This window comes from Oxyura jamaicensis, chromosome 3 (genome assembly GCF_011077185.1).
Source record: "Oxyura jamaicensis isolate SHBP4307 breed ruddy duck chromosome 3, BPBGC_Ojam_1.0, whole genome shotgun sequence".
Lineage (NCBI taxonomy): Eukaryota > Metazoa > Chordata > Aves > Anseriformes > Anatidae > Oxyura > Oxyura jamaicensis.
The window spans coordinates 117,461,593-117,473,437 of NC_048895.1; the positions used below are offsets into that span (position 1 = coordinate 117,461,593).

Here is an 11,845-nt window from a genome sequence, read left to right on the forward strand (position 1 = left end):
GGAGCAACACCTGTGTCCCCAGCAGGTCGCTGCTGTCCCTCACCACGCGGACACCGCCGTGCGCACGGGGTTTGGGCTCCGTTAACCGGCTCCCCAAGCGCCGCGGCCACCCCTCGCCCTCCACCCCGCACGCCCGGTCCCAGGCTCACCCCTTTTTCCCTCCGTCCACGGCCCCAGAGAAGCGGGCGAAGGCTTCACCCCGTGCCTCCGTCCGTCGGCCGCGGAAGTGTGCGCAGGGCCCCGCGGCGCCACTTCCTAGCGGAGCCCAATTTAGCAGAGGGCTTCGCGCAGAGACAAGAGCGAGACGGGGAGAGAGCAACCCCGGGCCCGTCGCTACGCGGAAGGGCGATACTTCATTTATATCGGTCGGCTCTTTTATTTTTAGAGGTCATCAGAACGGGTGGCCTGCTCGAAAACGGCCCTCGGGCTGGAGGGGAAGTGGTTTGAGTTTTCGTTTTACCGAGAAAAACTGGGAAAAAAAAAAAATAATTCAGCCTGCGTCGATCTAACACGGCGTGGGATCTTGGGTGATCCCAAGCAGATCCCGAATCTTGGTGTTTTTTGTGGGGTGTTTGGGCTGTGAGCAGGGCTGGCAGGAGGGACGGGGAAAGCCCCGTCCTGCGTGCCCTGGGGCCGCTCACTCCGTGCTGGGGCCGATGCAGGCTGCGGGCAGCTGCCGCACGCTGATCCTTGGGTGTGCAACAATAAATGTGGAAAATCACCCGTCAGGCCCCTCCTGGCTCCAAGCCCTTGCTGAGCTCGGGCCCGGAGTTACTGATTAACGGGCAGGAGGCTGTTTGCAAACAGGAGCCCGGCTGCTCCTGGGTCGAACCCGCCTGCGTCACCCCCGGGAACGGCCCCGGCTCGGGGGTCCCTGCCCTGGAGGCGTCATTGCTGGAGGCACAGGGGGGCTGGGGAGGATGTTGGGACACCCGCGGGGGTCTGCCCTGCAGATCCAGGACGGTGGCACGGGGACCTGGAAGGTGCCAGGGGACGGGGCAGGTGGGACCCAAGGGGTCTCCGCTCTGCGCAGCGTGCCCAGGTGACAGTGCAGGGACAACCCCAGGGTGCCCAGGGGGATGTGACACCTCCTGGTACAGCTGGGGACGGGGCAGGAGCAACCCCAACGAGCACCTTGCACCGGCAGAGGAGAGGCAAGCAGAGGAAAGCAAGGAAAACGCTCGGCGAGGCGCAGCTTGCAGGACGCATTTTCGAGGCTGGCCGGCGGCTTTTCTTCCTCCCCATTTTTTTTTCCCCCTCCCCTCTTGTTTCTGCAATCTGCTCCGTAATTTGCAGGGCGCTCAGAGGCGAGCGGTGCCGGGGCACCGCAGGACTGTGTGCCACCAGCTGGCTCCTGCAGCTTCGGCTCTGTAAAGCAGCCCCACTGAGCCACCGGCCTAAAAATACGCCCGGCGCTCCCGGAGCTGCACGGAGGGCTTGGCTGGCAGCCCTGCGAGGTGCCCTGCGGCAGCACGGACGGCCTGGATTCCTCCCAGGGAAAGGGGAAGGAGGAGGCTGGAGCATCGCCGGGATGATCCCGGGATGCTGGGGCAGCAACCCCCGGGCAGGGGAAATGCAACCAGGCACCCTCAGCTCCATCACGGGCTGGCAGCGAGCCCCGCGTGCCCAAGGGTTGTCCGTGTGCGCTCACACGTTTTCATTTCACACCGTTTGGTTTGTTTTTTTTTTTTTTTTTCCCTCCGCTTCGCAGCAACGCAAGGGAGGATCTCGCAGCAGCCCACATCCTTTGCAGAGCCCTCCTACGGCCCCTGTCCCTGCATCGAGGCACCTCGCGGGCCTCCTGCTCCCCAGGAGGGCTGGGGGGGAGAGGGGACAGATGGTGTCCCCCCGCCCACGGTGGCCGCGGTGTGCCTGACCAGGGCTGAGCATCCGCGCTGCGGCCGCCCGGCCTCGCTGCGCTGGCCTTCTGCTTCCTGCTCTCCGAGATCAAAACAGCGATAGGGCCGAGCAGAATTAGCAAGCCCCTTCAGCCCGGGGCAGAAATGTTCGCTTGGGGTTTTGCTGCTCCATCTCCCCCCCACCCAGCACCCAGCAGAAGCTGGGTCCCCCTGTCCCGTCCCCCCCCCGGCGACACCTCTCCTCCCAGCCAGGAGAGGGGCCAGCCCCTCGCTGCCCCTCGGCGTCCCCAAATTCACAAATTCCTCACCGAACTGCACAACAGCTTCCCCTGCGAGCACCGGACACCTACGGCTGAGCCCCGCGTCCCCTGGGTGCCAGGGGCACCCTCCTGGGGGTGTCGCGGCGGGGCCGGGGCCGGAGAGCTCAGCTCCCGGGTGGGAAGAGATTTAGGACGTGCGCTGGCGTTTCTCGGGGCGCATGCAGCAGAAATGCTTTGCCTGGTTCTCCTTTCTCCCCACCTTCTCTTCATTTTCGGTTTTCTGTCCCCCGCCCCGTTCCCACGACACGTCCCCTTGCATTTTCGGCGGGGCTGAGCCCACGGGACGGGACCGGGGCTGGGTGTCCCCTGCGTGTCCCTACCCTGGTGGGTGACGTGGGGAGCACCCCGCAGAGCACCCCGCACTCTCACACATCCCTGCCCGAGATGCCCAGCCAAAAAAAAAAGGGGGCCAGGAAGCGGGCACAGCGCCCTGGGGCACATCCCCACTGGCTGGGCACCCCCGGGACCCCTTGCCCGGCGTGCCCGTGCCCTGCATAGACCTGGCCATACACAGCCCCACGGCTTTGGGGTGCAGAAGGGACAGCACCCCCATATTTCCACCCCTGCCCTCTCACCTCCCCTCTGGCACAGGGACGGGGCCCAGGGGAGCCTGGCTCTGCCCCTGGCATGTGAGGACAGCGGTGACACAGCCCGGTGCAGGGCCAGCAGCGACCCCGAACTGAAACCGAGTCCTTGCACCCCCGGCACCACCCCCAGCCCCCCTGCTGCAGCCCCTGTGCCCCCCTAGAGACCCTCCCCATCTCCTTGGGGCTCTGCTGGGGCACCCCAAAACCCCCCGGCTGCACCCAGCCGCCCGGGCACTGGCACAGGGCGCACCAGGAAGCTTCTCGTGTCGCTGCCGCTCGCTCCGGGGACGCGGAAAAGTTTCCTGCTCGGGCCCCGCTTCCCCCAGCCCTACCCAAACCCCAGCGGCTCCGGGGCCGACGGCTGCCACCGCATCCCCCTGCACCCCCCCCCCCACGGCCCCCAGCTCTCTGTGATGAGTTTGCCCCTGCTCAGCCCGCCGCCGACCCCCTGGTCAAGAACAAGGGGCGAGGGTCTGCGCCCCAACGCTGCCCCCGGGGAGGTGGGAGGGGGGGGGAGCAGGAGGCGAGGGGCACTTACGGAAAGTGGGGGGGAGGGGGGGTGTCCCCTGCGTCCCCACCCCGAGCCCGTGCTGCCGGCGCTGCCTCTTCCTGCTGCGGCTGTGCGGAGGCATTTGCATAGTGCCCGGCACGCAGCCCACGCGCGGGCACGCTCGCACACGCTGCTCGGGGTACAGGTGGGGAAACTGAGGCACGGCTCCCCCCCCCCCCCCCCCCGCAACGTGGGACGGGGTTCGGGTGGGTGGTGAAGGCAGGCAGCGGCACCCAGCCCCGTGGTGCTGTGGCAGGGGGAATCCTCTTCCCTGCCCGCCCGTGGGACCCCGCAGCAAGGACCCCCCCTCCCCGCTGTGCCCCCCTAATTCAATGCTGGGTCGGTCGGCTCCGGCCCCGTGCTCCCCGTCCTGCCCCGTGTCCCCCTGCACAGCCCCCTTGCCCCCATTCCACACAGCCCCTGTGGCCATCACCTGGTGGAGACCCCCCCCAGCACCCCACATCCTCAGAGCTCCCTCAACGCACCCCAAACCCGCTGCATTTCCACCCCACACCCCCAGCTCAGGGGCTGCAAGCCCCCTCCTCCCAAAGGGCAGGGGCAGCGGGGACCCACCACTTACCCCGGCCCCCCAGAAGTGTCCCCATCCAGGGGGACTCCAGCGTATGGCACCCCGAGCCATGCTGCCTGCTCCCTGCTCCGCTCCAGGACCCCCCAAAAAATGACAAAATTGCAGCCCCCAGCCCCTTGCCCCCCCTGGGGGCTGCAGCCCTGCACTCTATGCCCAGGTGCCCCCGGAGCACGCCGGGCAGTGGCGATCCCAATGGCCAGGGACGAGATCCCAAAGGCCAGGGACAAGATCCCAAAGGCCAGCGACAAGCGGGGGGCCCCGCAGCGCTGCCCGCCCCACCCCGGCTCTGCCCCATCCGTGCAGGTATTTAATGACTCACGGCAGCGGCGTTACGGTGCCGGGAGCCCTGAGCTCTCGTGGCGGTGACATCTGGAGCGCAGCGCCCACACCTCGGGGTCGCGCCGTGTAACGGGGGCTTTTTGGGCACCCAGGTGGCTTGCCAAAGGTCCCCGCACCAAGCCTCTTTGCCTCAGTTTCCCCTTCCTTCTGCCAGCCCCGGGAGAAAGGGTGAGGGACCCTGGACACCCCAGGGACCCCAGCCTCAGCCCTGAACAGACAGAGCCAGCAGCAGGGAATGGGGCTGGGCGCTCTGCAGCCCACCTCCCTGCAGCTCCCGGCCTTATCTCAGGTGCCTGCTCCCCGTACCTGCCCCAAACCCGCCCTGCCCCGCTCCCATCCATCACGCCAGCCCCGTCCCCCGCGGGCACGGCGAGCAGGATTTCACCTCCCCGCTGCGGACGCAGGGTCAGGAACACAAAAACCACCCCGCGTGGCCTCGGGGTGCTGCCGAGACCTCCAGCGAAGGATTTGTGCGCCAGCCCCAGCCCTTTGCACATCCCCCCCCAGTCCCCATCCCCTTCTCCAACCCACAGGGGATTTGTCCCAGGTTGGTTTTGCACCAGATGGACCCGGTACAGCCCCAAGAACCCCATGGGGAGGGAGCACAACCCATCCAGCACCATGCCCTGCCTCGGGGACCGCTGCCTCTCCGGGCAGGGGAGGCGAAGCAAACACACCAGGGCCAGGGGGTGACGGGGGCACCGGGATGAGTTTCATGTTGCAGCAGGGCTGGGGTGTGCAGGATGGTGCCGCTGCCCCAGCCAGCCCCCCTCAGCCCCTTTGGGCACCGTGGGGAGCGGGGCCGCCATGTGACGGCCCGGAGGAAGCCCGTTTCGCAAAGCAGAGGAAATGACACAAGCTCCAGCTGTGGGGACGGGCTGCCCCGGGGGGATTGGAGCAGGTACGGGGGGTGCCGTCCTCCCAGCTCGCAGACCCCAAATTAAACTGACCCCGGCTGACGCCCCCGGCTCCCCACAACAACCAAAAACGCTGCCAGCGATCAAAAAGCACCCCCGAAACCTCATCAAGGTCCCAGCACATTTCCACCTGACACCTCTCGTGCTGCAGGGGCATTATCCCCCACCTCACCCCAATACACCCCCATTTTCAAGGGGGTAAAACCATCAAGGCGGGTGTTTCGGGGCGCAGGGCTGTGCCGGGACACCATCCCACCTCCCAGCCCCGGTGCCGTGGCTGCCGGCTGGGACGGGCAGCACGCTCCTGAATATCAGCAATAAGACGTTGCGAGCTGCCGTGACGCCCACGGCCGGCAGCTCCCCAAGGGGGTGACTCAGGCACGGGGAAAGATCTGCGTGTTCCCAGCGCGGAGCTGGCGAGGGGACACGGCGCGGCCATCTGCACAGGAACAGCTCGCCACCAGGCTCCCCGCGAGCACAGAGTCCCCCCCCTCCGAGTGCTTGGGCAACGGGGTGCACAGCAGGGACGGGGTCCTGAAGGCAAAGTGTCCCCGCCGAGCTCCTGCCGGCTGCTCCCGCTGCTTCCACCCGGGCAGAGTGCCCCTGCAGCCCCCTGGGTGGTTCGGGGTGGTCCCAGCCGCCTCCTCGGGGTGGTTTCTGCCCAGATTTCAGCCGCAAGGTTTGCTACAGCAGTCCCTGCTGGTTTTCACACTGACCCAGAGCTTCCAGGCCAGAAATGCCCAAGGGTTGTCCCTTTGTCATGCCACAGCCGTCAGCTTCTCCTGCTAGCAGCGAGCCCACGGCCCCCTGGCACAGCCAGGCAAGCTTCAGGGCAAGAGACCCCCCCGAGCACCCCCAGGCTTTGTGGGCAGCAGGGTCTGGCCTCGCCTTGTGCTCCAGGAGAGGCACAGCTCGCACTGTGCCGTGCCAGCAGCTGCCAGACCCACGGGGCCAAGGGCAGCACCCGTCCCACGGCCGTGCTCCCAGCCACGAGCCCCAGGAGCGGAGCCGGGACGAGGAGCGCAGCCGGGACCAGGCGTGCCGGGGTGCTCCCAGGGCCCTGCGGATGTGCACTAATCCTGCACTGCACTACAGGAGCTCCCGAAATCAGGCTGGGAGGGTCTGCGAGCCCCCGAGGGTAGCTGCAGGGGGGTGCTGGAGGTGCTCTCCCCTCGGGGCGATGCAGGAGCACGGGGCTGAGACCAGGACCATGGCAGCAGCAGGGCTCAGCCTCAACCCTCCCGACCGAACCGATCCTCCGGAGCTGGCGCAGCGCCGCCAGGCTAAAAATAACCCCGAGCAGCACACAAAGCCTCCCCTCGGGGAGGGGAACAGCTTCCCGGGAACAGGGTGGGCGTATTTCCCGGTAACCTTTCTGCGCGAGAAGGAAGCCGAGCGGGCGAGGGCTCGCAGCATCGGTTTTGGCAGGCGGGTGCCGGTCGCTAGGCATCCCGGTCGCCAGGCAACCCGCGGGTACCGCGCGATGCTGCTCCTGCCTCCTATTTTTGGGGAGGGGAGAGGGTCTGGGGCGACAGCCCACCCTATAGCTGGGGCTGGTGTGGGGCTTCATCTGTGGGATGTGGCCGGCATCGCTGCGCCGTGACACCTGCAGGATCCACGGACCGGAGCCGCGCTCGTCCTTCCTCTGCCACCGGTACCTGAAGTGCCCGTCCCTGTGTGCGCTCACACTAATTAAGCTCTTTGGATCCACCTCAGCTTTATTAGGGAAACTCAGCTCCTTCAGAACCCCTCGGGCAGGCTGTAATGGGGCAGAAATGATGCCAAGGGTGCCAAGCTGCAGGTCCCCCAGCACTTCCATGCCCGTTCCCCGTGCTCAAGCCCGAGCTGCGGCTCCGCAGCCTGGAGCAGCCACGGCCTCGGTCAGCACCACAGCGGCTTCCCCAGGGCAATGTGTGCCCAGCACCAGCTCGGAAGCCGCCACCGAGCCCCCCTCCCAAAGTCATTTCCCTTTCCCAACTGCCAGGCCCCGGCACAGGGCACTCGGAGTGTTTGGGCAGTGCCCACCAGCGGGTCCCACCGTGCCCCTCGCTTTGTCTGCGCCACCCCAGGCGGCCGCAGCACGGCTCAGCACCAAACAGCCCCTGGCAGAGCCACGGCGGCCCAGCACACTTTTCAGCAGGGCTTGGGGCTGCAAAACGTGGGGAAGTTTGCGTTTCTCGGGGGGAATTCAGTTTGGGGAAATTAATTTCTGCAATTTAATTAAGCACTTAATTTGCTACCATCAGTCATTGCAGTGCGCGCTGGCACGCCGCTGCACGGGCTTCTGCAGGACAAGGTCCCCACAGTGCTCGAAGCTTTGACCCTTTGCAAAGTTTGCAACATTTTGCCAGAAATAAATAAATAAAAAAAAATTTAATTGCCATCTAAAAAGTGAAATAAGCCGAACGACCCCCAGCGGTGCCTCCCGCTGTTTGCCCCTCCGCGCTCATCGCTCTGCAGACACCAGCACAGGGAGAACGCGATGCTGATTTGTCTTGAACTCCCCCAAAACCGGGAGATTTTTGACCTTTTCCAGCAGCCCTGCAGCGCACGGCCCCTGGGATTTAAAGTCAAGGTTTTCCTCGTGCTCCATCAATGAAATGTCTCCCTGGCAGTGCTCCGGGCGGCACCGCGAGCACCCGGCCTCCTGCGCCCCAAACGCCCCATGTCCTGCGGGATGGGGGCAGCTTCTTTCTGCCCCCACCCCGTCTCCGAGCACCACGGCTGGGGCGGCGATGCTCCCTTTGTAAAATGGGGGCAGCAATGCTCTCACTTTGTAAAACGGGGGGCATGAATGCTCTCACTTTTCCAAACGGGGGGGCAGCGATGCTCCCACGTCGCCCCTGGGCAGCGGCGCTGCATTCCCGTGGCTGCACGCCCTTTGCTATCTCTGCGAGGGGCAGGGCCTGGGAATGGGGGGGGGATTTCCCCGTCTGAAATCCCTCGGTGCTTCAGCCTCTGGAGATAACAACAGGCAGCAGAAGGCCCCCAGCTCCTGCCGGGTGGAAATTCCCCTCGCAGCCTCTCTCCTGTGGCTGGAACCGGCCGTGGGGACGGGCGCAGGTATTTCGCCTCTGGCTGCAGTGGCAGAGGGAGCTGTAGGAAATCCCCCCCCATCCTCCTCCTCCTCCTCCTCTTCCTCCTCCTCCATGCCCCTGCTGCTGCCTCGGCTCGGGGTGCTGTGGATCACAGTGTGGGGAGCCCCAACCTGCCCCCCCAGCCCCTCATCCAGCCCCCAGCCCTCGCCAGCTGTAACTCAGCACCACCAACAGCATCAGTCCGGATTCAGCCTGGGCTGGGAAAGCCTCGGGGACAGTCGCAGCCTGCTCGCGTGCCCCGAAAAAGGAACAGAGCCCTTTGCACGCAGGGAACTGCTGGATGGGGCCGTGCTGAGCAGGGGGAGAGGAGGGTGCGGCGAGGAGAGGGGTGGGGGGTGCTAGGGGTGCAGGGCGGTGGGTGTGCGGCGTGCCAGGGGTGCAGCGGTGCGGTTGTGCAGCAGGGTGGGTGTGCGACGTGGGTGTGCGACGTGGGTGTGCGACGTGGGTGTGCGACGTGGGTGTGCGACGTGGTGGCTGTGCATTGTGGCCGCGTGCATTGTGGTGGCTGCGCAGCGCGGCGGATGTGCAGCTTGGCAGGTGAGCAGCGGCGTGCCCCGGCTCGGCGGCAGAGCAGCCCAGGAAGCGAGGCGGGGGCCGGCTCGCCCTGGAAGCTCCTGGCCGTGGCAGCTCTCGTGCCGAAATGGGAGCTGATGGAAGCTGCGTGGGCAAGGCGTCGGGCTGGGGCTGCGTGGGAGGCACGGGGAGCGAGGCAGGATGAGCGCTGGGAAGCCCTGCGGGGAGGGATGAGGGCAGGGAGGAGGCAGAGCCCTCCTGCACCTCCTAACGGGGCACACGATGCTGATGACCGCCCTGGAAGCCACGTCCACGGGGCACAGCCTCACCCAGCAGCTTTTTCACCCAGGGGAAGAGGACACTTGTAGGCCCCAGCTTGCATCCCGGGATGACATGAATCGTGCCCAGCCAGCGGCTGTGTTTTTCCAGTGGCTGCCCGGGGAGCCCACAAGAAGTCTCCCTCTCGAAGAGGCCACGGGGTTTTCCCTGTGGGAAGCAGAGCGTTGCTGGAAGCACCTTGGGACAAAGCATTTGCGCTGCCCCGAAGTGAAAAACATGGCTGAATGCTGTGGGGTTTCCCCGGCTCACTGGAGCTGGGTTTCGAACGCGACGTGTTCCTGTTCCCCTTTGAAGCTGCTTCCCCAAACAGAGCCCCGAGGCCGTGCCGTGATGCCCCCGCCCCGCGGGGCTGCAGAGAGATGGCCAAGCCAGAGAGACGGTCACCCCCGGGAAGGATTTTTCCTACGGAAAATAAACAAATGTTGCCCCCAGGGAAACATCTCCCCGTGATTTTTGTGCCGAGCATCCTAGGTTTTAACCTTCCTGCTCTCGGGGCTGCCTCGGCGGAGGAGCAGACCTGCGTATGCACGCTTGCATTCAGGAATGCAAGAAGGCTTCACGGGGAAGGCTCACGTCTCCATCTACTCCTCGTGAGTAATAACCGTGCCAGGGAAAAAGCAAAATGATTCAGATGGTGCCTCCCCAGCCCCCACCGCCTGAAAGAGCCTAAACGCCGAATATTAACGGCAGCTGAGCACGAAGGCATGGAAACGCAGAGCCTGGGGACAGCGGCACTTGTGCCCCCGCACGCCGGACCCGCACGCGCCCTCGCCCCACGTGTGTGCCTTGCCAGGTTTCACAAGGCACCGCCAGCGAGGCTGAGCCTGCATCTGCCACGCACACACCCCACCACCACGGGCCGTGCGTGCGTCCCTGCCTGGCCTTCGGAGCCGTGCCGTGAAGCCCCCGTGGGTGATCCCGCACGGCACCGCTGCCCCATGCGTCCCCCGTGGGGCATCCCCAGCTCTGTGCGCCTTCGTCTCCTGTCCCGGCACTGGTGGCTCTCCCAGCGCCTGAGCCCTGAAGCTCGTCCTGCCCTGTCCCACACCACAGAGGAGCAGCAGCGGGCAGGCGCCCGGGCTGGATGCTGTGCCTGGAGGTGCACTGCCGTGCCATACAGGTACGCGGCGGGAGTAATGGGTGAGAACGGGGCCAGTCCTGGGCTGTCCCTGCTCCTCTCCAAGCCCCCACATCTCCCTTCCCCACGGCTCTCCTCCAGCAGGAGGATGAGGAGGGGCATAAAGGATGCGGAGGGGCACTGCAGCTGGCTGCCCCCCAGCAGACACGGCAGCAGATTTTGCCCTAGAAATGCCGCTGAACTGGGCGGTCTGGGGGCAGCGAGGGGCAGGAGGACCCCCGCAGTAGCTATGTGACCAGTGCTGAGCCGTCCCTGCCTCCACGCCGTAACACCAGAGCCTCGTCCAAGTGGCTGGAGAGCCCGGCCTTCCCCGGCTGCTCCATTTCACCGTCACTCTGCCACCTCCTCCGGGCAGTCCCGGCCCAACCCCGAGCCCGCTGTGCCCTTCCCCACCCCAATCGCGGGGCACCTGGCCCTGGGGACACCCTTCCCACCCAGGGGACGCGGGCAGATTCACCCTCTGCATCACCCGGACGGGGCTGGCTTCGGAGGAGCAGCACGTCCTGCTTGGATGACACATCCCCGGCCCACCGGGGAAAAAGAAACTGCAAGGGGAGGCACCCGAAGCAGAGCGGGGCTCGGGCACGCCGGCACCTTGTGAGCGCGGGGGTGTTGCATCAGCCCCTCGCACCGCAACGCTCCCGTCCCCGGGCTCCCCCCCTTGCTCCTCTCGAGGTTCGCCGGGAGAAGCCGCCCTGCCCTTGGGCAAACAGTGAGCTGGCAGCAGATAGCACAGCGGCACCTCCCGCCGCGTGCCACGGCCCAGCTTTTCCCCAGCACCCCGGCACGGCTGAGCAACGGCCCCGCTCCCGCTTCCTTCCCTCGGCTCCCTGCGTCCCGTCCCCCCCCCCCCCTTCTTCGCCCTGCGCCCCGAAAGCGAGCGGCGGCGCTCACCTTGGCGGAAGGGGTGCGTGGGGGACGCCTTCGCCCAGGCTGGCCCCGCAGGCACCTCGGCGGCCTCGCCGTCGGGAGGGTTGCCCGGGCGGGTGCGTGTCCCGCGGGCTGGTACCGGTGGTGAAACCACTCCTCCCCGCCGCCCGCTTCCGGATAGGGCTCGCCGGGGCTGGCGGGAGCCACGACGCCGCCGGGGAGGAAGAGGAGGCAGCAGGCGAGGAAGGCCCCGGGATCCCTCACCTGCCCACCCAACCACCCCTGAAGGCCCCGCGGAGCGGATCGGGGCAGGTCCCATCCGGGAATCTGGGCACGGAGCCCGGAAGGCCGGTGTTTGGGGTTGGTCCCGCTCCCCGCTCGTACCTGGGAAGAGCTGGCAGGCTGCCCCCATGGAGCCCCGGCGGGACGCCCCGGCGCTGCGCAAGGGTCGAGGCAGGAAGGAGGATGGTGCAAGAGCCGCTGTGCCAACGTCCGGGGGTGCGGGGTGGGGTCTGGCACCGCCACCGCCCCACGCCACCTCCCCGCTTGGGGGGTGCACCAGGCCCCCCTGAAGGCTCCCTCGCCGAGGACCCCCTCCACGGCCCCACAGCGGGGCCCTGCTGCCTGCAGAACCGCCCCCAGCCCCAGAGCAATGCCGAAACTTAACCTCAGCTGGGTTCGGACACCGAGGGGCCGAGGAAGAGCTGGAGGAGGAGGAGGAGGGGT

The 11,845-nt window shown here is 66.7% G+C and overlaps 1 protein-coding gene across 1 annotated transcript in view; it reads right to left on the reverse strand.

The window, feature by feature from the left end:
• PTK2B (protein tyrosine kinase 2 beta) overlaps positions 1–11,453 on the reverse strand; it is a 16,401-nt gene extending 4,948 nt beyond the window's left edge. The window contains exon 1 of the mRNA XM_035322045.1: positions 11,144–11,453. Within this exon, the coding sequence (XP_035177936.1) occupies positions 11,144–11,438 (295 nt within the window). The 5' untranslated portion in view covers positions 11,439–11,453. The remainder of the gene's footprint in view (positions 1–11,143) is intronic.
• Positions 11,454–11,845: the final 392 nt, after the last annotated feature.